The 26322-nt window shown below is 34.8% G+C and overlaps 1 protein-coding gene across 6 annotated transcripts in view; it reads right to left on the reverse strand.

Moving 5' to 3' along the window:
• Window positions 1–930: 930 nt before the first annotated feature.
• UBE2D3 (ubiquitin-conjugating enzyme E2D 3) overlaps window positions 931–26322 on the reverse strand; it is a 33541-nt gene continuing 8149 nt past the window's right edge. For 5 of the 6 annotated variants that reach the window (XM_008580869.1, XM_008580858.1, XM_008580852.1 and 2 more), the window contains 6 exons: window positions 15741–15804; window positions 15607–15638; window positions 8339–8416; window positions 7118–7223; window positions 4455–4548; window positions 931–2424 (listed from right to left, as the gene is read on the reverse strand). In XM_008580869.1, coding sequence (XP_008579091.1) covers window positions 2379–2424; window positions 4455–4548; window positions 7118–7223; window positions 8339–8416; window positions 15607–15638; window positions 15741–15804 — 420 coding nt within the window. In that variant the 3' untranslated portion in view covers window positions 931–2378. Of the gene's footprint in view, window positions 2425–4454; window positions 4549–7117; window positions 7224–8338; window positions 8417–15606; window positions 15639–15740; window positions 15805–23221; window positions 23270–26322 lie in introns of all 6 variants that reach the window. The other variant, XM_008580874.1, reaches the window with a different exon arrangement.

A 26322-nucleotide genomic window follows, 5' to 3' on the forward strand; every position in this document is an offset into this window, starting at 1 on the left:
ATTATTGAAAGTGTGTTTTATTCATGTTTGGCTTTGAGGAAATATGTCTACTAAAGCTATTATCTTGAGAGTATAGACTTATTATTTTGAAAATAGAGTCAAAGGGCAGTATTTCTTACCTTGTGGGGCAGTATGTTTTTAACTTCTCATTCATAATTTGAATACAAAAAAGTTTTAACAGTATCACATCTACCTTGAAGAAGTTGTTATACTTTAAGCAAAAGATAAAATGAAAAAATTCACTCATTGGAAAAACTGTACTGGATTGATACTTCCCAAGAAAACACTTATTAAAAAATTAACAAAGCCTGGGCCGGCCCGGTGGCGCACTGGATAAGTGCGCAGCTTGGTAAGCGTGGCGGCTCTCCCGCCCGAGGGTTCGGATCCCACATGCAGACCGGTTCCCGCTCACTGGCTGAGCGAGGCCCAGGGGCAACGCCGAGGGTTTCAATCCCATTGCCGGTCCCCGGTCCGGTACAGGGGCAACACTGAGGGTTGCGATCCGTTGCCAGACACGGAAAAAGACAAAAGACAAAAGACAAAAAAAAAAAAAAATATTAACAAAGCCAGAACATCTTTGGAAGGCATGCTTTCCACTTCCAGTTTAGAGAAGAACCTTAAGTCAATAAATCATGTCCAAACTACATATTAAAATGTTTATAAAAATTAAGTTTTAACATTTATTTCTAGCTTTCCATATCTGTGCAGACAAGGAGTAAGACTGCACATAAATTAAGCGGTGCAAAATTGTGAAACCAGAGAAGTCACAGATGTGCTAGAAATGGAATACAGGACTTTAAGAAATAAAACGGACAACTCAAACTAGGGAAAAAAACCTACAGGTTCAGAATTAGGAAAGGTGAGGAATGGTAATGCCCTTGTTACTACAAAAGTTAAATTAGTGGCACAGATAGCACTTGTCAAACAAAATAATCCAATAGCATTGACTTTTATTCATTCATGTTAAGTCACCTGAAATGATATCTGTTGCATTTAAATGCTCATTAATGTAAATGGCTGAACAAATCCATTTCAATGGATACTCAATATCCCACAGTTAAGTCACTTCAACACAGCCTCATGACAACTCCCACACCAAAACAGTACTTTATTGTGTAAATTTTGACCCATTATTACTCCCATGTTATGTTTTTTTCAGCTGTCAAGTGTACAAGGTGAAGAGAAATTTTAGTTAGACGGAGAGGGGGACTGCACCTGGAAAATAAATTTTTAAAACTCCATTAAACTCCGTATACACATTTCGACACTGCTGGGTCCCAAGTCCATCTATAAACTCCAGGGCTGCAAGTATCATGTGCAGCATATTAAAGCTACACTATCCAAATAGCTTATTAATTCTGCATAAGTCAGGTCAAGCAATGTGTCAACCTGTAACAGACTGTGCACTTCAACTGAACATGGCAAAATATTCACTCTCTGAACTTTTTACATCATCATTTGATGTCAAACAATGAAGCAAATCCCAACAGTATATACAAAAACAGCTTTGCATTTACAAAAGATTGTTTCCCATACTGATTAATCCAGGCAGCTAACTCATTGGTTTATGCAACTTTATTGAAGAAAAATAAATCAATTACTAGCAGAGCTATTAGTTGATCACTCATCCATTGACAACTTGCATCATTTATTCAGTGCTATATTAAACAGTGTATTGGAAGATAGATTAACTAATAGCTCCAAGCCTCCTAACAATTTAAATGAAAATTACAAAATGTTTGAGACCCTATTTTGGAATACAAAGGGTGTTTGACTTCCAATTTCCATTCTCTGTAGAACAAGAACAGGTCATTCCTTTATTGACATGCATAAAATACATCACATTTTCTGTTCTGCTGATGCTATAAATTCAATACCAATTCTCCAGCCACATGAGTTATGAGCATAAAGTATATCATGTAACCTCAAATCTCTAACAGTGGAAGGATTAAACAAGAATGGATGCTGCTAGAATAATGCTGCTTCCTTTGATGTGATAAGCATCCATCTCCCTCCCCCCCTCAGATGATTTCTTCAGCATGTTAGAGCAGTGAGGAATGGTTTTAGTCTCATAACCAAGTTAGAGTGAAGACATTGGCCACATAATACACATGCTCCATTTTTAAAAAAATTCTGAATCTTGGGCAACTGTTCTCTTGTAACTACTTTACAGTTTCTAAAAGCAGTTATTGTCCAAAGCTGGAAGAACTTAAGTCTTCTCAGATGAGCATGTGAATGAATGGAGGGAGGTAAACAAAAAATAAAATTAAAAAAGATGAGGTCTGATAGGGGAGCAGCCGGATAAGAAAATCAAAAAGGAACAGTAATTTAAAGTTTATTCCAGCTATAATGCAGGTTATTCTGACTTTAAGGTAGCATCACATGGCATACTTCTGAGTCCATTCCCGAGATATTCTGTTGTACCTGTAAATAAAGATAATGTTATTTAAAAAGCAAAATTAAAGTAAAAGAATTCTTAATACTTTAAATGGAAGGAAAAGATTTCTATTTTACCTCCATACTCATCATGAAGTAATCTCTAACGGCTTTGATTAGAATAAAAGCCAAGGGAGAAACAGCAATGGTGCTCAAAGGAATGTGGGAAATGAGAGCCTTATTCTTTGAAAACAGTATTATTTACATAAACAAGAAAAGTGGCACCGAGACTGGGAGGCTAACAAAAATCAAAAGCCTTCTCTCTCAACCACCAAGCTAATGTTCTATTAGAAACTCTAAAATCAGTGTTCGTTCTGACAAATTTTTACAATAAAAGTTTTTACAATTCCTTATGGACATTTGTTAGACAATGATATACACATCCTGTACATCTATAGAAATTTCCATCAAAACCATAACCAAACATTTACTGAAAGGCTTATCTGCATCTTAGGCTTTGAAAAGTTACTTGGCCTGGATATTACCAGAAAGGAAAATGCCTTTGAGACTTGGGCAGGGACAGAAGAATAAGACATTGAGAAGGGTAATAGAGTAGTAATTTTCAAGAGGGGGTGGGCATAAGTGGTTGGGTGTGTTAATCAGAACCACGTGTTATTTTAAAAATTGTGATGACTGGGGCTAATAAGTACTGAGACCTGCTGAATGGGAATCTCCAGGAATACAACCAGGACATCTTTGTTTAAAAAGATCAACAGGTAATTCACGCACGAGCATGATCATTACTGAGGAATATCAATAATCACAAATACTATCAGCTTCTCCCTGGATTACACCTTATGCCATAGGCTACTTACACTTACCGCCAACAAAAATACAGCGATAACCTTAAGAAATGAATATATATCAAAGGGTACGGGAGAACTTTTAGATTTATATTCACAGTCTGAACTTTAAAAAATATAAACTAGCTTCATTTCAAACCAAGAATTAAATATGGTTCGACTACTTTTCTTAACTTTAAAATATAGAGGTTCTTTCTACAATTCATGATTATCTCATTTAAGGATACCCTCTCAAAAAGCCAGCACATTAAAACAAAGGCTTTATTTAGCATACAGGGAGCCACAAAGTATAGCTGACACTATATGCATGCTAGTCAGTAATGAACATTTAGTTTAGACACTTAGGCTTAAAAGTGTTTTTCTCTTACATTACTACCTCCTGGCAAAATTTGAACTAAATCACCACATTCCATACAGTATTGGTACAAAGTCTTAAGCTGAAATTTAAACACCATGGTAATCCGAAAAAGATACCACTTAAATTTCTATTTCTTACTAGTGCTATATAACTGCTTTGCCATGCAAGAATACTTTCAAGCAATAATGACTACTGGGTATACTTTCACGCTAAACAGAGCAAGCAGTTAAATGTACAGTTTTCAGAAAACTGTCACATCAGTTACCTTTTGTTAGTTAATACAGTGCCTTTAAGCATGCAGCACAAGTGCTGGCAGTACCATGAATAAGCGCACCATAGTGTGCAGATCCTCTTACCCTACAACATAGCGTATTTCTCTGTCCACTCTCTTGCTAACCTATTGTACCTAATTGAACAAGTATACTTAGCATTAATTATGACATACAAAAGTTATAATGGTTAAGTTGAACATAAAGACAATTCAAATATTTGAGAAATGTACACTGAATTTTTATAACAGTATTAATATTTTTCAGAAAAATATATTTGGGGTAAAAAAAAAATTTGCTTTCCTAAAACTTGAGATCAAGTGACAAATTTTTCTAACATGTTAAACAAACAAAACTTTTTCAAGGGCTATTTACTGTCACATAAGCTAAAATCTAGTAATTAAAAAAAAAAAAAAACAAAAAAATGATGACATTTCAATAACTAGCTTTCTGCACATTTTAACTATTAACTTACCAGAAATAAGCATCAGGTTGTCTTGTCATTGCCACAACCACAGCAGAGCATAAGCTTAATTCATCAAGTAAAACCATTTTTTATAGTATTTCCTTAAACTATTACATACTTACTTATCTCTGTCTGTTTTATAGATCCGTGCAATCTCTGGCACTAGGGGGTCATCGGGGTTTGGATCACATAGCAATGAACAAATGGATAAAAGAACTGCAACAAAAACAAACGTCTGTTACCCAGCATCAGGAGTTTGGATAAATGTCAAGAGTATTTAAAAACATGTATTACAAAATTCAATCCTCAAAAGATTTTTATTAGTTGGGGAGACTTCCTTTAGGATTTAGGGGGGAATAAGATTTTTATTAGTTTGTACCTTAATCTCAATGAGTCATATTTTAGAGCTTTTGTTTCACAGAAGACAAGTTCCTGGTAAATGAGGAGTGTTAAAATTAGAGATTTGTTGGCATCCAATTCAGCACTACCTACCTATAAAAACACGGCCAAAGTCAGGAGTAAGAAAGTCAAATGATGCCGTAAGTTTATTTTTTTAAAAGTGGGTATAAGTGGCATTAGAATTAAAGTTTCTTGGTAGTAAAAGGAAAGAAAAAACTTTAGCAAAAATATTTAGGCAACACCCATCCCATATTATTCTTAGCTATTAGGCATGGCTTAAAAAAATACATTCTTTGCCCTGCATTAAGGGAGTTTCCACAAAATGTTTTGTCTCCCTGAATTACCCTGACTGGTTTAACTTAGAAGATTTCAAGCATCATGGAATATAGATCTCATTCATTTTAAGTGCCAGTTATATGCCAGTCACCATACAAGATTTTAAGATAGTAATTTTAAGATATAAATGCTTAAAGTGGTTGTGACAATCAAAGGATGAAAAAAACCCCAGAAAGCAATAGCATAAAAAAAGACAACATTAACTATCACATAAGCTAAATATGAGTACGAACCACATACATTATGGTAGTTGGAGCAATAGGCTATACCATTTAGCCTAGCAGTGTAGTAGGGGGTTTGTGTAAGTACTCTATGATGTATGCATACAGTGAAATAGCCTAAGAGGCATTTCTCACCATATATCCCATTGTTAAGCAATGCATGACTATATATCTGTTGACAGCAGCAAATAAAATTTCAAACACAAATACAGAAGGCAAATATAAAATTACAGAATAAAGGAGATCTGAATACACACAGTAACATAACAGAAAAAGGTAGGGAGCTTTAGTTGTGACTCCTGGTTTAATAAGTTAGCAAAATACGGCTGCCAAAAAAGCAAGCTACTTTAAAAACAAAACACCATCAACTCAACCTGCATTTACAGAAAGTTTTCAGTATTATAGTGCATACCCAGTAATATTTTTAAAAAATTTAGAATCTGGCATGCAGATATGAGAGCATAATTTGAAAAGAAATCAGAATGCATTGAAAGAGGGTAAAAAACAGGTCTAAAATTTTAAAACACTTTAAAGAATTATGGCAGCATTTGCCCAAATTGTTTTTCTTTCTCTCCCTGCCCCCCAAAAGTGACTGCAGTTAAATAAGTCTGAGAAATGCTATACAGTCCCTCTATGACATTCAAATGCATTGTGTGAGCATATGAAAGCTTTTATTTGATGTCCTGCCTTAAAAAAGCTGTTTCACTTTGCATTTACCAATCTCAAAAAACACTTTTTGGTAAAATACTGTTAATTTTTCCAAGAAACAGTTTGGGAAATGCTGTACTTAAGTACTGAGACAGAAGACAATGCTTACAGTTAAAATGCACTACCCTCAATATCTGAAACACTGTCATAATTAGCAACATTAAAAACCCAATTCTATGTACCTAAGGAATGTTAAACCAATACCCAAAACTGAGAATTACTAAAATTCAGACTTTCTTCCCATTATGTAGTTTTGTGTATGACTTTACTTGTGGGGTGAAAGTGACACAAAAGTCAGAGTCATTCAAAAAGGAGAAAGTGATAGAGAAAAACTCCATCTCCATCTGGGGAATTCATGCAGATAACAGATAACTCATCACATAATGGATTCCTACTAAAAGCAGCAGACCCAAATCAGTCTAGAGACCTTTCTAAGATTCTTTCATTTTAAATTGTTATCAGGCAGAAATAACCTACCATGGCTACATAACACTTGACTAAAGATTTATCTAAAAATAAACACAGGAAAGCAAAATCAAAATTTTCTTAAGAGTGGAAATTTCAAGATGTAAAAGCTCTAGTAAATTTAGGTACATTACAACACTATTCTTCTTTAAAAGGCAACAAATAATTGAGTATGAGATGTACAAGTGGTTTGGGATTGAAAAATACAAAAATCTTTTTTTTTTTTTTAAATTTTTTTAATTCCTTTTTTTTGTCTTTTTTACTGACCGGTAACGGGATCGCAACCCTCGCGCCCGTACCGGGGACCGGCAACGGGATCACAACCCTCGGTGGGAGCGCCGCTGTGCTTCCAAGCAGCGCACTCTCCAGTGCGCCACCAGGCCAGCCCCCAAAATCTTATCTAAATAAAATTTGCTATTACATAATGAAGATAACTCATTAGGCAAATAATGTCCCCTCAACATGCAACGTGAATTTTAGCTTCACACAGAATCTTATTAATACTGCCAAAAGAGCAAAAATAACATTCCTTCTCCACTCATACCAAAAAGTTAGAATAGTACAAATAAAGATTCAGGTAAGCAAATCCAAGAATGAAACTCCTAAGTATTAGACAATCAAGGCAGCTCAATACTGTTTCACAAAAAGTATTTTACCTTTAGAAATAGTTAAAGCAGGAGACCACTGTGATCTTAGAATATCGAGACAAATGCTGCCATTACTGTTAATATTTGGATGATAAATTCTTGTTGTAAATGCAACCTAAAATAAATAAAACCTTTAGATGTTTTACACAAATAAAAACAAGCATCCTAAACTTAAGTAAAAAACTTATAGCAAAGCTTAAAATATTAAGTCACACACACACAAAAATCAAATCACTGAAACCTAATTTATACACATAGAAGTACCAAAAACTACGGAAATTTGTTTTTACATTTTGATCATGATCCCCCTGAGGGCTCCCTCTTTTTAATTAAAATGAAATTTTAGGGGCAAAAATTTCATTACTGATATGGTGGAAAGTTCTGAAGGTTAACTTTGGTACTACCCTATCATGAGCACCAAAGAGCAATCTGAATGGTATTTAACACATTAATAATAAACAAGGAACTTTTGGACATAAACGAAATTTGTAGACCAGCTCATTTAAAGTTTGAGTTACACAGTATGTATGAGTCTGCACTTCCAATGTACATAAAACAAACTTGAATATCAAAAGTGTTCCGACTAAAGGAACCCATCACACTGCACCTATAACATAAAGACGGTTATAATGAAGTGTCAATGTCCCATGTACATTATCTTCTAGGTATTCACATAGGTTCAATTTATGTTAATGGCTCTGAAAGTCAAGAAATATAGGCTTTTAATAACTATAAACCAGACACCTCAGTGCACTAAGCTACTTTAAGTTTTGATAAATTTACAGTTTTGTATGCAAACCAAAAATGATTATAGTCTATCTAAACTGCAGAGTGTAAGTTGTACAAGCAATATGTGGAAATGTATACTAAAGTTGAACATTTGATGCCTACTGTTACAAGACAAATAGGGTCAATAATCCAAATTTGTGTAAGAATAAAGGGAAAACAAAAAGTTCCCACATGGTATATTTGAGCCTTGCAACATTAAAGACAAAGCAAATCATGTCTCCATTTATAAAGTTCTAATCCAGGTCTAGCTCTTTTAACAGGGTAAGGGTCAGCATCTATATATCAGTAACTCAATTCAATATATATTCAGTCTCACTATTCTTACTCGTCATATATACAAATTTAGCCTCAATTATGCAGAACCCTAATTTCTGAGAATACTCTATTCCTCTGAAATAAAGCATAAATCTATACTAACAGATTTTGGGAGAAAATACTTGCCTTAGGTGGTTTGAAGGGGTAGTCTGTAGGAAAATGAATTGTCAAAAAGAATACACCGCCTTGATATGGGCTGTCATTCTGTGAAAAGAAAAATATGCTTAACTCTGATATTTAAAATATTATTGCTAAATAATCTACATAACATTTCTACTTTAAGCATTTCTAACAAACCAAAATTACCTACTATATACATGACAATAAAGAATCTAAATTATTTCAAGAAAATTTGGTTCATATTAATGGAAAAAACACAATAAAAATGTACTATACGTTAATGAATCCTAATTTACTTAGATCTAATTTCATACAAGTCAAAGAGTTTTTGAAAAATTACCTAGAGAGCTTTAAAAAAAAAAAGTGTTGAACTTTTAGAAGTAGAGAGTAAAACTGTGGTTACCAGAGGCTGGGAAGGGGAAGGGGGATAGTGAGAGGTTGGTTAATAAACACAAAATTATATCTAGATAGGAAAAATAAGTTCTAGTGGTGTACAGTAGTGCTAGGCATCTATAATAATTTATTGTATGTTCTGAAATGGCTAGAAAAGAGGAGCTCAAATGTTCTCATCACAAGGAAACGATAAATTTTTGCAATGATGAATTTGCTAACTACCCTAATTTCATCATTATACATTGTATGCATGTATTAAAATATAATTTTGTACCCCATAAACACATATAACCAATACATTTCAATTAGGAAAATTTCTGGAAAAAAATTTACCCATTAACAAGTGTTCTAAATCCCTATTCTCACAAACGAAAAAGTATACCTAGCAATAAACCCTACATATAATATTATGTATCAGACTATAATTTGGGCTGGCTGGTTAGCTCATTTGGTTAGAGTGTGGTGCTGATAACATCAAGGTTCCAGGGTTTGATCCCTGTATCAGCCAGCCACGCCAAAACAAAACAAGATAAAAAAACCCCAAAAGACTATAATTTGACAATAACATTTTACACATGTAGAAATATTACTTCTAACAACAGCCAGTTATGTGAAATGGCTTTGCATCTCAACACAACAGGCCACTTTGCCCACAGGCAAACCAAAATATTAGCTATGCTAGGTTAACACACAACTACCTTCAAAAGCAGAACAGAATGAACAAAATAGGTATTTGAATTCCCAACATGCTTCTCAAAATTCTAATTTAAAACCACGAAATGTTTTCTTCAAAAGCATACTGAATTCTTCATAGCAAGTCAGCACAAACACAGATTACTAGAATTGGAAAACAATATAGAATGTTTTTCCATTTCAACAGAAAAAATAAGCTTAAGCTATAATGGAACTTTCTCTTTTACTGGTTTGCTCATTATAATTTGAGTATAAAGAACTCTTAGTAAATAAGTATTATACAATGTTAGTATATAAACTAATGTTATTTATACCTAGTATATAAACTAACATTTGAGAAAAACCACTTGCTAAGAGCTTTTTATCTTAATTTAACCAGAATATAGATCACTGGTCCTATTTTATGGATGAATAAAATGGGACTTAAAAGTAACACAGTCTAACATATAAATAGTAAACAATAGAAGGAAGATTCAAACACAAGCCTTCTGAAGACGACTTAAGACGACACTAATCAAAAAGCAATAAACAAAAGAAACTGACATAATCAAGGATTAAGCTAAAAATACGAAATTGCCAAATTGCTTCTGGATATGAAAAGACCCAATCTGAAGACATGTTTTAGTCCATTCTCAATGTCAGGCAAAAAAACCCAAAACAAACAAAAAAAAAACACACCAACTTTCACAGGCTTGACATTTTAATATAGCTCATTTCAACCCCACCCTTCTGTAAAATAACTAAACATTAGTCCAATTAATCTAACTCCCTACCATATACTAGGTATGTAAGGGACTCAGAGGCCAACTTTTTTATCTCAGGACTTACACTCTGTTGGTAGAGACATGTAAAGTAAATGCAATGAAATGTTACAGATATTATAAAAAATAAAGCACAAATGGGGTTCAAAGAAGAAAGGTCAATTTATTGATGAAGGATCACATTCAAAGAAACATATAAGTAATGGAAGAGTTACTATTTAAATTGAATCCTTCCAACTCTTAAATATCTCTTTTTTCATATTTTCTACAAAATTTTAGTTAAAAAACCTGAGACTGCAAAGAAGCATCTGAGAACTATAGAAAAAACAAATCAAAACAGGGCACCAGAATGTGATTTGAGTTCATGAGATTTACATGTGATCCGAAGTTCATTACATTAATGTATCTTTGTTAAATAATACCGCTACACAAACTGGGAATAGATGCTTCAAATAGCATATACTTTTATATTAAACAGATACTATAGAAGATATGTTTTCATTGTGTACAATTAGCAATTTAAGAATAATCCCAAATGTTAAGTTTTTATACCAATTCCAGAAGTTCTGTTTAAGCTTCAATTCCAAGTTTTGACAGTAAAGTGCTATGTGTGACTGCTTCTGAATAAAGGCAATCCACTGATGAGATTTAAGCGAAGCCAAATTTCAATTCATTTGCTCAAAAGACAAAACAAAGCCAAAAAAAAAAAAAAAAAAAAAGTAAGGGGTGTAATATTTCAACCTTATGATTTAACTCTGCAATTCTACCATATCAAAGAGGTAAAAACTATAAAATTTAGAGGCAATGGAACTAGCTCACATACAAAGTTTATGCTCTATGGTACCGTTTTACTTACAAATCGGCAACAAACAGAAACTACACCAAAATAGACAAATAAGAAATACTTTGATCAACAAATTGACTCGAATCTTAAGAAATCCAAAATTTATGTTGGATCTCTTCTTAAGAAACATTCTGGGGCTGGCCCGTGGCTCACTCGGGAGAGTGTGGTGCTGATAACGCCAAGGCCACGGGTTCGGATCCCATATAGGGATGGCCGGTTGGCTCACTGGTTGAGCGTGGTGCTGACAACACCAAGTCAAGGGTTAAGATCCCCTTACCGGTCATCTTTTAAGAAAAAAAAAAAAAGAAACATTCTACCTTGGTTTTGTTCCCATAAGTCCTAGCTGCTCCTGCTCAGTGCCTGCACTTCTCTGTGGCAACCATAAACATGTTGGTATTCCTACAGATCCATTTTCTGCTTCTGCTTCTAACTCCTGCCCCATGTATACTCTACAAACTCTCAAATTTCTCTCTCTAGTGTATTCATTCTTGGGACTACATTCAAATGCCTACTGAATATTTCTACTTTGGATATCTTATCTCCTCTGTTCAAAACTCAAACTCCTGGTCTCCTCAATCCCATTTTTTCCTGTTTATCAATAGTAAACCATAATAGAAAGCCATAAACTAGGATCTCATTGTTGGTTCTTCCTCTCTCATCTCCTCAGAGTTGTTAGCATATCTTAAGGATCTTTAAAATTTCTTGAATTAGCCTCTCCCTTCGTGCTCACTGCCACTTTCTTACTATCTTTTGCCATCATTATGGCAATGGTTTCACTCCGGTGTTCCCTTCCAATTTATCCCTGAAGTGGTCTTAAGATACAAGTTACTCCCCTGCTTGAAATCTCCATAGCTCTTAAGATAAAATTCAAAATCTAAGTACAAAGGGTACATTATGATCTGAGTTCCCACCAATTCAGTTATTTTCAACTTCTACTTCTTGTCCAGAACGCGCTCTTTAGGTTCACACCTCCTTTTTCTATTTTTTTTTCCCTACTTGGGATATTCTTTCTTATAATACAGCCCTCCCTTTAGCACAATCTCCTGGAGGCCCTTCTATTATACCTCTTTATGTACATTGCCCACTGTATTTGTAACATTTACTTATATTTCCCTCTTCCTCTATATCACAAAGCTCCTTAAACAGTAACACAAACAGGGAAAAACATTTTCTTGTATCGTAGCCTTTGTAGGAAATGACATAATACACTTATTTTAGGTTGAAAAAATAACCCTTATAAACCCATAAAATAACACCTCCATAGGTAAAGAGGTTAATTTCCTCTCACTGCCATCACTTCTCATTGGGAACTACCCTTAGTATATTACCCAAAACACAAATTTTTAGAAAGCTACTTAATTAGCAAACTGCTCTGTCAATTATTTCAAAGTGCTTCCAAAGTATCTTATCTTCATAAATAAGCTAGCACACACGGCTATTAAAACCAAGCATTTCTGCTGCATAACTTCAATGATAATAGCATCTCTCAACTACAACTCATTGAGTTACTCTTTACTGAAACTCAAACTAGACTCTACACAATCCTTAGAAAGTCAGGAATCTTTAGCTCTGTGACACTGTCATCACTTAACTGACGTAAGTACTCCAAAGCAAAAATAATTTTGCTACCATCTGGTTCTCCTAGCAAATCTGCAATTTATGAGTTGTTATGCTACCACTGGCCCTTTGTTTTGGGTCATGCCACACAGGGTAACCGTACTCACAAAATAAGCTTTTATCGTATCATACTATTGATGTTTTGTCACAAAGATGCATTCAGAAGCCAAAAGAACATGAACTGTTTCACTGAAGCACTCTGCAGTAAACATATAGTTAACTCTTTAAAGTCGGCATCTAAATTTAAGTGCTTACTTAGAAGACAGTAAAATCTATACTTGGGTACATTTTTATAACCTTTGACTCCTTCCCGAAATTATCTAACCAATAATAGTTAAAATTAACCTTTTTAGCTGAAGATAAATACATCTCATGGCCTGTTAGCTCAGTTGGTTAGAGTGTGGTGTTTGTAACACCAAGGTTCAGGATTTGATCTCTGTACTGGTCAGCAGCCAAAACAATAAATACATTTCAGGGAATAATGCTACCAAGGCCAAACTCTGCAATTACGGTATAAATTTATTTTTTGCTTTTGTTTATCGAGGAATATTTAAATAGTACTGAAAATCAAATATTTGTTTTTAAAAGCAGAAAAACTCCTACTCATTAATATACATTAAAAGGTTGCTGAGGGGCTGGCCAGTTAGCTCAGTTGGTTAGAGCATGGCCTTGTAACAACCAAGGTCAAAGGTTTGGATCCAAGTGCCAGTCTGCCACCAAAAAACCCCAAAACCAAAACAAAAGGTTGTTGAAAAAAAATTAGCAAGAACAGCCATTATCTGAAATATCTATGAAATAAATGAAAAAATAAATGTTTTCTGAGAAAAGCAAATTAAGTAAACTACTAAAAAATTTGTCAAGATAAGCAACTTTCATTCTTCTATTCTCCGGAAAGCTACTAGCATATACTCCTCATTCACGCTTCACTTTGATTTACTATAGGTATATTCCTTACCTTTTGGAAAGGAGTAACATTGTTCAAAATAGTGAATTCTCAAAAATTGAGCAGGGAGTGGGGGGAGGAGATCACACTGGTTTTAGAGTTGGTTTATTCTGTATATCATCCAATTAGAAGTCTGTGAATTCTCAAAAATTGAGCAGGGAGTGGGGGAAGGAGATCACACTGGTTTTAGAGTTGGTTTATTCTGTACATCATCCAATTAGAAGTCTTGATTACTAACCCCTGTGTACTTTCTTAGTACTGACAATTTTATAAGACTATCCTAAAGTACTCTCTGAATCAAAGATGAGCTTTATTTCACTGACTTCTTTGCTTTGAAAATTGGTAACTGACAAGGGAAAAATTCTAGAAGTCGCAAAAAAGCAACTGTTTACAAAATCCAGGTAAGCAGCTGGCTGGTTAGCTCAGTTGGTTAGAGCTGGGTGTTGATAATACCAAGGTCAAGCATTTGGATCCCTGAACTATTGCCAAGAAAGAAAGAAAGAAAGAAAAGTATCAATCTAGGTAGACTATTATGAAGTGGACCTGGCAGAACCTATAGGAGATACAGCCCATCTAAAAATGAAAGGCAGCTGTTACTCCATACCAACTCATTGTACTTGTGGAATAAGGGCCCAGTAAGAGGAATTTACCCCTTGGACTGCCAACTTTTAAAACATTGTGGGTGCCACACTGGGAAAGTCATCACTTAACTATGAATATTAAAAATATAGTTTTGTTACCAAATTAAACAATAGAAAGCACTTTCAAGGCAAAATAAAACTTAAAACAGTAAAAATGGTCCTTGAGATAAAATGCACAATCCTGGCTTTGTAGTTTTTTTAATTAGATAATCCAGTATATTACAAAGTATTAAACTTATCTGCCCCCTGACATTTGTCTTAGTTTGATTCAGTCTCCGCACCTTTCCCATAAACTTCTACTCCATACTTCATTCACTTATCACTTCTTTTCCATCTGATCTCACTGTAACACTGTTTTAATTACCGATCTTTCTCAGATTTTAAGTTCCCTAAAAACTGACAGCAATCTATTATGTTCATTTCTATCCTTATTTCCAGGCATACAGTAGCTGCTCAAATTTGTTGATAGAAAAACGATTAAAGTTATTAAAATCAGAACTGCTGAAGAAATACTTGTTGATCCAACCCATCAACTAACTCCTCTGAGAGCATTTTTTCCTTTAGAATTATAAACATCTACTTAATGACCATTGTCTCACCTACTACATTATTGCTATTTATGTTAAGATAAAGCCACCAAAAAGGGAGGAAAGCAGCAAGTTTTCAGTAAGACAATACATTTAGAATAGAAATCCTAAAATGCCTTTCAAGTTAAAAACAAAATATCAAACAAAAAAAAACCATGTTAAATATTTGTGCAAGATACAGTCTTACCCCAGGATGTTTTAGTGCGCTCTAATTCTCTGAAATTCTTAGGATGGAATCCATAATTCTGAATATTCAATTATCCAGCATATAGTTTCTTATCTACCCAGGATAAAAAGGAATTTTGCTATATTCAAAATATGACTTTCTGCCTAAAAATATTCAAACTTTGTATAAAACTAAAGTTCTATAAAGAACAGAATATTAAAATAATTCAATTAAGCTAGATTGTTGGCAGCTACAGGAATAGGGTAAGATCTTTGAGTAACACAACTTCATGGCAGCATCAGAACCAGTCTGTTTCTTATAAATAACAGGAAGCTCCGTGACAATGATTTACATTATTATAAAGGAACACTGGATTGAGGAAAGAGATATTTGGTAGGTCACAGAGATGCTATACCCTAGAACCTGAACACAAAGACACATGAGGTACATGTAACAAACGACTAATTCATTACACTGTTTCTTTCAAAAGCAGTCTAACTATGACATATCCAAAACAGAATAACTACATAATAAAATAAACCTACAGACTAAGTTAATTAACACTTATAACCATATCAATCCTGGATTTTCAATTAAAAGCAAAATTTAAAAAATTCTTTAATACTTACAGGTCCCATAATTGTGGCTTGCCAATGAAACACTAGAAAAAAGAAAAAACAAAAACAAAAAACCTCTGATTATCATCTAAAAATGTGCAAGTTTTGAAATTAGTCATGAATAAATCAACTTGAAAGTTACTTACTATCATCCCCAACTGGACCTGCAGAACATTGTGCTGGAGGGTCACGGGCCAAATCACTAAGTTCCTACACCAAGACAGAAAATGATGGATCATGTAACTTAAGAAAACATGAGCAAGTGGAGAATCAACTGCTTCCAGTTACGTTTATCTCATTCTTTAAAAGGCATGCAATCACAACTCACATAAACAATACTTTCCATTAAGATAGAAAACTTAAGTAACCCTAGTCCAGTTCCTGGAATACAATATGCACAGTTGTCTAATGGACACATGTTAAGACAATCATCTTCACTAGGGCTCATGAAAGTATATACACATCTATATGAAATTTTTATTACATGAACAAAAGCTGATCTCTTACAAACCTAAATAGTTAGAATCAGATGCTTTCATAACTTAAGAATTTAGACAAGGAGGGGCTTGGCCGGTTAGCTCACTTGGGAGACCGTAGTGCTGGATAACACCAAGGACAAAGGTTCAGATCTCCATACCAGCCAGCCACCAAAAAAATAAATGTGTTATAACACCAAAGTCAAAGGCTCGGATCCCCATACCGACCAGCCACCAAAAAACACAGACACACACAGACACAAAATCAAATATATCTAAGTCCAGGAATTACTTTATCTCTTTTCTTGTATAAACATGGAAAATGATCAAGGGTAATGTTTGGGACTTAAGAGTTTGAACAAAAGACATGCGCGCACACGCACACACGCACGCACTCATATACTACAAAAGACCAAGCACTAGAAAGCAGAATAATAAATGCCTAAATAAAAAAGATATAATAAAAATTTGGCTAAAAGCAACAATCTACCACAATGCATGTATATATGTGTAACTTAAACATATTAATCTTCTTTCATATTAATCTTCTTTCTTTTAGTCTGCTAGAACAATTTATTCCCTGTAACTATAGGAATTAAATGGAAATAAATTTCCAAATTGGTAACATTCATATTTTTTCTTAAACTCTGACCTTTTGCTTTTTAGTGGAAAGTCAAGGACATAAAATGCAGAATATTTAGTTTAACCAGCGCCAACCCCCCATCACCCAAGAGTGCAGGGAATACGAAGAGGAATTAAAAATCTCAATTTAAATTCCAGAATAAATGCCTTATGGGAGAATGTAGGATTCTGAACACAAGAAATAACCAGTAACAAGTTGTATCCAGAAAACATATATACACACCCTTTTACTCTAGGATTCTAGAAAACCAGTTATTTTTCAGTTTCTTTACACCACTGCATAAATTGCCCTATTCTGCAGCTTACATATATGACTGAAAACATCTGTACATCCATCCAGCCATGTATTTATTGAACCTCCATGTACTTGACACTAGAGATAGAAAAATGAGAAGATTCCCAGCCCTCAAGTATTGAGATTTTACCATGTACTACGTGCTTTAAATGAATATATCAAAAATCATTTAACTTTTAACAAAAGTTAAAAGTACACAGCTTAAGACTTACTTAAAGAAGCCTGAATTGAAATTCCAATGGATTTAATGGTTTTCCTAAAGTAACCACTGATCCTTATTTTGGCTGGGAGAGTTCCCGTTTTCACCTATCATCCTGGCGCGCCATCTGGTTTACCTTTTGTCCCAGATATTTTGGTACGGTAGGTATTAATTACATTAAACCAAGCCAGAATGGGTTTAGAAGACCTTTACTTTGGAATTATTCTGGAATTTGCAGGGTCTGCCTTGGCCTCAGCTGCAAAAATGCACATATAAAATGCATGTGCAGTGAGCAGAGTTCTCTAACACATGACAAAATCTCAAAGACTAGAAAACCTCTCTTTTTGGTAGTCCTTTTTATACAAATGGTAACACCTCCTTCTTTTAAAGGACAGCATACAGGGCTCATGACAACAAAGCATGCCTAGATACTAAGGCCTTATCAGCCAACTCCTCCAACCTTGTGTGAATGACAAGTATGACACTGCTATTTCTGCTGGCTACTTGGTGTGTACCAATCAGGCATGTTATGGTAGTGACCTCTGGACTGAGAGTTGGCAGGTTTATAGGTAAACATGAGAAATTTACATGCACAAGAAATAGAGGTTGAGCAGCCCTGCCTTAAAGAATCAATGCTCTTGCATAGTGTAGCAACTATTATTTGGTAACATTGCATTCCTATATTAATTCCTTTTTTTTTCCTTTTTGTCTTTTTTCATGACCGGTAATGGGATCGCAACCCTCGGTGTTGCGCCTGCACCGCGCTCAACCAGTGAGCGGACCGGTCTCTATATGGGATACAAACCCTCGGCGGGAGCGCCACCGCGCTCCCAAGCACCGCACTCTACCGAGTGTGCCACCGGGCTGGCCCTATTAATTCCTTTTTAATTGTAAGTTATCTTGTGACTACATAAAAAAATAAGTAATGGCTGTTACTATGTTGACTCCAACAGAACAAGAACTTTGAATACTTTAATGCCAGTTTTATATCAGTTTTAGATGTTTCAAACAGATGATTTGACTCTCTTCGTTCACTACATGGAATCAAACCAAACTTTTCTAAGACCATTCTGTGAAGATGGAACACCTGACTTTACTGTGAATCTATTATAAAGCAAAATTAACAATGAAGATAAAATCATTTTAAGTTTGAATGGAACACAATGTTGAGGTAAAAATGGGCATAAAACTATGCTATCTACCCTAAGTGAATCATTGTGTAGTAGATGCATGTATTGATTGTGGTACATAATCAAAAGAAATGCAATGGTTGTCAAAAACTCACAATTTAAAAAAACATATCCTGAGTAGGTGGCTCTATGAAATGAGTGAAAAGCTGGTGCTGAATACTAAAAAAACCCAGCCAGTATTCTTTTTGCTGTCATCAGGATTTCAGAATTTAAAAAGTTTCAGGGTTTGAAGAACTACTATGTAAATTAATATTAAGAATCCCACTGATTTTTTTTTTTTGGGGGGGGTATAACTTGCAACAAATGCAAACTCTAAGTTTTGTTCAGAATCCGTTAGAAACTTTTAAAATAGGTACTCAAATGGAGTGGCAAAAAATTCAGCTTTCAGCAAATTGGAATCACTGAAAACACAGCTTGAAAACTGGAAGATGTTAAAATTCTCCCCTACAAAACTCAAGAACTGAACAAATTAAATGATGTAAGCCCCAACAGTATACAAGTTTTAACTGTGCTTTAAATATTTTAATTTGTGGGAAAGCTGTTTTGATGGAGTTCCTATTTTAATTGGGTAAGTTTGTATTTCTGTACCAGCATGGAATAAAACTGAAATGGTTTACACTTTGTTGGAACATTCAAATTTGGTAAAACGTTGAAAAGAATAAAGACTAATTACATGAAAGGTTTTTGTCTTGTAAGAAGTATTTGCTGAAGAAAAGTGATCTGAATGCAAATGAGAAAATATCTGGGCTAAATTAGTTGTGTATTTCAATATAGAAAAGAGAACTGAAACTATCCTCCATTTAACAGGATTTGCTCTGAGCTTATAAGGTATCTTTAGCTCCTACAGGGTATTTTCTCATTTTAAAAAAATTATAGTTTTACAAACTAGTCAATGGAGGGCATTAACTTAAACCTTATTAGCCTCGAAAAGTGCTACTTTCAGTAAGATAAAAATAAGAGTATCAGTGACTTCAGCAAAATAGCACTGAGACAGGGCTAAGAAACTATAAAGTACATAAATATGCATTTTGAATAGTTATTTTGCCTTTTAAAATGTTAAGATGATCAATACAAATTTTTCCTGCTTTAATAGTGTTTTTAAAAAATTAAGTTTTGAATACAGCGATTTAATAGGTACACCAAAAACCAACCCCCCCACCAAATTTGTTGATCAATAAACATATTTTAAGAAATTATAAAATTCAACAATGAATTTGTTGATTGACTCAATGTGGGGAAAAATAAAGGATGCTAAGATTTTTGGCCTGAGCAAACAAAGCAAGAAACTGGCATTAAGTAAAATGGACAACTTGTAGATGAAGTTTCTGGGCAGACAGAGAGATACATTAAGACCTCCAAGTGGAGAGTCAATTAGAAAAGCACATGAAAGTCTATGGTGGGGCAGACAGTCTAGGAACAAAACAAAACAAAAAAACAACACAGTAGATAAGTGCTAAGAATTGTCATCATACTATGAGATACCCTGCCAATTTACTTCTGAAACTCACCACAACTGCTTATCAAGTTACCAAACAGCCAGAGAACCCAAGATTCACAATTTCACGTTGGAAGATCAGATCAGACCTTTATGCTTGCCTATATAAATATAACCTCATATGTTCAACATATTCAAGAATGGGAGAACATTCACTCCAAATACTTTTGATTCTGATTAAGTAGAATTACAGAAATGTGTATTCCAGAATTAAACAATTTGTTAAAAGAAACTACGTGTGCTTATAGCTTTCAAAAAAATCTTACACACTAGATAAACGGAAACAACACTAAATAACTCTTAGCTAAATCAGTACTTAAAAAATACATTTTTAAGAGCAACATAAATTAATCAACTATCCACTATTCAGCAAACGACTTTTTAATAGGCCAGATCAAGTCTCGTGCAGCAATTATTTGCCAATTCCATGATTGCCCAAACTTACTATAATGGCAATCTACTTTAACACCCTCTAAAGGCATACATACGCTTTTCTATAGGTAAGAATCAGGCACAGTCTCATGAACAGAGAATTTTCCCATGTCCCAAAACTGGTGACCAAAAAAAAGATAAACCAGAAGCTAAAGAACTTGTGCAATCTAAACCCCTATGCTTAAGGAGAATAAGAAAAAAGGTATTTTAAGGTTGAACACCACTTACCTCTGAATCACGCTATAGCCCCTTTTCCCAACATCAAGGATAAAAATTGGAATTTTCAAAAATGCTATTAAGATCCAAATGAAATCTTACATATGAAACACAAAATCTCAAAGACAGCATTATGAAATAAAGACCCAATATGTGTGGTGGTGTACTTCAAAAAGTCAACGGAAAGTTTCATACTATCTTTCGATTCCATTTTGCCACAAACTTTTTGAAGTACCCCTGTAGTAGTTTGTGGTCTTACTCTTAATCGAACTCAGATCCACCATTTCTTAGGCTTATTCCTCGTCTCTAAAACAGGAATGTCTATTTTTATGTAAGTTTTGAGAAAATAAGTCTTAAAGCACTCTGGCACATAATGTACTAAATACTTAACAAGCAAACTATTCGTACACCACCAATCTTGAAGGCAAGACTTTGAGTTAAGACTCTCAACTCATTTGTTCACTAAACAAAAGCAAAACTGCCTCATGAACAGGTCATGTATGTATTATGACCCTAGCTTATTTATATTTTTGTCCTATGTGACAAATCTTTATGCTTAGCTATCTAAAATGTAAGCATCTGAGTTCAAATATTATTGAAATTAAAAAGTTAATGCATCTAATTTTTTACATTTGTCTACCCTAAATTGCCTATTTTATAAATATACATTTTGAATCTAATAAATAAAAATTGTTAAAATGTTTGAAGAAAAATATTTAGGAGTTTTTTAAAAACAAAAAACCAATTTAATGATGGTTCCAATAATAATGTTGAAATAATGATGTTTCATTTATTATAAGTTAAAGGTCAGAAAACCATAAAATTGACCTAGGATATAGCAATATACTACTCAAAAGTTACACATCTGAATTGCAAAGAATGTAAGAAAGTATTTCTTATAGAAGAAACAGTTTTCCTGCACACAGATACTTATGAATTACTAAGCCTTTAAATGCTAGCATTATCATTCCTTTAGAGTGAAGGTATCATTTCAGCTAGTTAACACTGAATTTCAGCTCTTTACTCCCACAATTTTAGGTTCTTGTTACTCTCATTATTCCTACTTTATTTTCCAAAATCTCCATGACCATGACACCTCTGAAGTAATAGTCAAAGACCTAAAATTAGGCCAATAAATTTATACGCTAAAAATGTACTTTAATTCAAGTACAGAAAAATGACCTAAGTATTTTAAGAATCAAAACAAAAAGTATTTTTTAAAAGATAAAAATGCTGGGCCGGCTCGGTGGCACACTGGATAAGTGCGCCGCTTGGGAAGCGCGGCAGTGCTCCCGCCCGAGGGTTCGGATCCCACATGCAGACCGGTTCCCGCTCACTGGCTGAGCGAGGCGCGGGAGCAGCGCTGAGGGTTGCGATCCCGTTGCCGGTCCCCGGTCCGGTGCGGGGGCAACACTGAGGGTTGCGATCCGTTGCCGGACACGGAAAAAGACAAAAGAAATAAATAAATAAATAAATAAATGAATAAATAAAAGTCAATTAAAAAAATTCACATTTGAGTAACCTAGATGAAGGGTATTCAGGAATTCTTTGTGCTATTCTTGTAACTTTTCTGTAAATTTGAAATTATGTCAAATTTTTTTTTCCTTTTTGTCTTTTTTTACTGACCGGTAACAGGATCGCAACCCTCGGTGTCGCAAAAAGATAAAAATGCTATTCTAATTTCTCTTTTCTTTTTTGCCCTTTAAGTAGTACCCAATGGTAATCAAATCATATACCAGCACTTACTTTTGAGATACATATGAAATAATTTAAGACATGATTATGCAGGGGAAAAAAATGAGGAGAATAAGTCAAACATAATACGTCATTGCAGATGTTCTTTGTAAAAGATATTTTGTCTACTCAATAAGCCATCTTACCCGTGGAATTGCTCTTCTCTTACTCCAAATGTGATACTAGTCCTGAGTGATGAGCCACCATTAACCAATCATTCTGACATGGCTAACCACAGAATTTTTGTTCCCTCACCCTCAGTGATTAGCTCAAAGGGTTGAAAAGTAACCTAAGCCCTGACCTGACTTTAGTCCGTTGTCTGTCCCTCAGAGATTTTCCAAGTCGAAGCTGGGTCGCTCTCCCTTCTATAATCAGGAGGTATAAAGATGTGACCCAGACCTTTTGGCAGCCATGTGCCCTGGAATTAACATGGTGAAGCCAGAGCCAAAGAAAGAGACCATACTGGACAGCAGAGATAACAAAGAGCTGACCTGGCAAACAGATGTGCAATTTCAATCTCTGAGGCTGTGGCTCTGATTCTTACAGCTATTTCTTTATTAACTATCCAGTTCCTCTCTTATAAATCCTTTATTTGATCTGGGTCATACCAAGAATGAGAAAAAGAAAAAAATCAAGTGGGAAGAGAACTATTCTAAGAAAAGTGCTACCTGGTACCCTTTACCAATTATGTAGATTTTATCCTGCTAAAACATAATAGTAATGCTTGAGTCTGCTGGGGGGAAAAAACACTTAAGAAATCTAAATGAAGCAATCTCAAAAATCTAATTAGGGAGAGCAAGGAGAAGTCACATGCCTTCCCCGTCTAGTAATTAGCTCATTTTCAACCTACCACAGAAACTAGAAGTTAATTTAAATCCACTTTAAAAATGAAAAGTGTAATTTTAAGCTATGAGCTAGAATTTCACCAAAACATTTATTCATACGAACCTTTCTGGTGACATTCATGTGGCTGTTTTGGCGCCAAACATGTTAGGTCTGAAAATACCAAGATAAATAAAATATGAATGTCTCCCCAAATAGACTGAGCTAACAGAAAGTAGGCATAAGACAAAAAATATTATACTTCAACAACCTACATGCTTAAAATAAAGGAATTCAAATGCTTCGTAAATCCTGAAAGGGTTACCACTAACTTTCCCTGGGTTTAGAACAGTGATGTTTGAGCTGGGTCTTGATAGAGGGATAAGGAGGCATGTAACACAGAAAAAATAAGAGAAGCATTCTAAGCAGACAAACTCATTCAAAGTCAGGGGTGTAAAAGAACAAAGACTATAAAAATGTGATTTAAGAACAAGTACTGAATTTTGGCATACCACAGATACAGGATACAGTTAAGAGTGGCAGACGTGGCTAGAAAAGTTGATTAGAGTTTGATCTTTTAAGAACCTTGATTATATGTTAAAATATCACAAAAGCAATGGGAAGCCACTGAGAGTGCTCTTTCACATCCTCTTCACATTGTCTTTCCCCCTCCTCCACAAAAGTTTAAAAGATTATCTCTAATTTGTCACTTCTGTACTACCTCATATGTACTATTGTTTTGCAGGTTTTAAAACCATTTACATACCAGTTAGGTACCATTCAGAATATTGGCTCTTAACACTACTTGTGTCAAAGATTTCTAAGAATCTGGTGAAGTACTATTACCTTTAATCGCCAAATATGCATATTCCCCACAAAATTTTACTTAATTTGTGTGGCATGCACAAGGAGTTGCTAAAGGCTCCACACTCACCCCATATTGTAGGAGTTCCTACTGTAGAAGGCAGATGAGTATATAACTATATCAGGAAGCTACAGCAGTAATTCAGGTGAAGAGAAGAAATTAAACTAAATTGCCAGGGATGAAAAAAGATCTTCGACACAAAGCATTTTACCTTCACAACCACCTTATGGAAATATGGAAATATGGTTCGTCTCTATTTTACATTAGAGCTCCTTAAGAGAGGACAACTGTACGACATACCGAGCTTCAGGATAGGTAGAAACAAGGGGCATTCTCAAGTAGACACCTTGAAAAATAGGACGAGGCATAAGTTTCAAAAGGCTCCTTTCGGGTGGCTGGTTAGCTCACTTGGTTAAAGTGTGGTGCTGGTAACACCAAGGTCAAGGGTTTGGAGCCCCTGAACCAGCCAGTCACAAAAGAAAAAAAAAAAAAAAAGAGAGGCTCCTTTCAAAATATGAATAGGGTGTCCTTGCATCAGAGATATATTTAAGTTAAAGAATGTGACATATTTAGCAAACCAGAGAAAAAAATTTTAATCTCATCAACCCAACTCGCTATTACTCAATGAACAAATGCTCCAGATAGAACAAGACATGAAAAACAGATGTTTGTCTTAGGATCAGTTCCTCCAGTGTTAGTCAGCATCTCACTATACTTAACACTTAGTGTGAATCTGATCTGAAGGTACTACAAAAAGTTCATGGAAAAATTAGTATTAACTTTCCATTCTATTTTCCACGAACTTTTTGAAATACCCTCGTATTATCTATTTTTCAAGTTACACGACCTTTAAAAGAAAGCCAACTGAGAAAACTATCTATTCTACTGCAAGAGGAAACTACTAGATTTGCGATCAATTTCCAATAAAGCACCTACTCAAAGAACTTTCCAAAGTAATTTTGTCTATGATTTTTGGTTTATGAAATGACTTCAGAACCTGTAAGTTTCACAGGCTTCAAAGGACCAAAACAATTTACAAAATTATTTGAATAACTCAAACTGTCAGCTCACTGCTTTCTAGTACAGGAGACAATGAATGGCAAGGACCAGAAAGAACAGCTTACAATCGGCACCTGTAAGCTTTTCATATTCTGCTGACCACACTTCTCCCAAGGGTAACAGCATTACTCAGGTGGGCTCTTGGCCAAACTATTAAGACCACTCGAGTATGAACATAGGTGGTGGGAAGACTGGCACACACTAGGAGCTACTAAAGGTTACACTTATCTTGAAGAGACACTAAAATGGATCAAGTCCATAAAATTAGGGTACAATGCTAAGAAACTGTATTGCCTATAAAAAGAACAAAAATTTAGCCATTTCTTCCCCATGGTGTGCCCTTACTGGGAAATTTTCTTTCAGGATCATTTTCCTTTGAACTGCTTCTCCTGAAATTTTCTGCATACCTGGCTAGTGTGAGAATCCAGCCCTACTCTCCTTGGGGAAAAATGCTTCCTTCCCTTTAAAAGCCTAAAGATCTACAAGTAAAGTCAAGGAGACCACTCTGCCTTCTAATCTAGGTAAATGAGATGCTCAAAGCTCTCATGTGCTGTGGTTCACCTCACTGGGTTAAAGAGAATTTGGGAATAGCAACAGACTTTACACATTTGAGCTGTCTGCCTATTTCCTGAAAACCTGGTGAGCACCATGGTAGAAAATGGGGCTGGATTAAGGGGATCAATCAAATCTCTCTAAAAGGCAACCAACAGGTACCATTTAAGCCACTGAGTATTTTCTTTTGGAGATAGAGGATTAAACAGGAATGGGTTTAATCACTACCTTTATTCTGAAAACATTCCTTTTGTGGAATTTGTAAGAGCCTGCGAACCGTTTATGGGATACAGAATCTCTGACAGTTGACTGTTGGACTGTTTACAAATAAAGAAACTACTGAGCCTCTAATAAGATTTAATGGTCCCACGAAGAATTATTTCAGTGGGGCTGGCCACTAAGCTCAGTTGGTTAGAGCATAGCCTTATAACAATAAGGTCATGGGTTTGGATCCCTGTACAAGGCAGACAGACATACACACACATGCACACAAAAGAAAAGATTTGAGCACTCTGTAAATTTTCTTTCAGTGAATGACAACTGATACTTTTATATCAGATCAACATAACCAAAAGAGCAGCATTTATGAAAAGTTTCTAATAACATCCCTACTATTAAAGTATAACTCCATAAATAACATATTCTAGTTTATCTAAGTTCCATCATTCCCTCAAAGGGTTGTTAAAATTTATCTCAGTTGGTTACAGTGGTAAGGACAAGTTCATGGATTCTACCCTTCAGTACAATAATT

Source organism: Galeopterus variegatus, unplaced genomic scaffold (assembly GCF_000696425.1).
Source record: "Galeopterus variegatus unplaced genomic scaffold, G_variegatus-3.0.2 Scaffold88, whole genome shotgun sequence".
Taxonomy (NCBI): domain Eukaryota; kingdom Metazoa; phylum Chordata; class Mammalia; order Dermoptera; family Cynocephalidae; genus Galeopterus; species Galeopterus variegatus.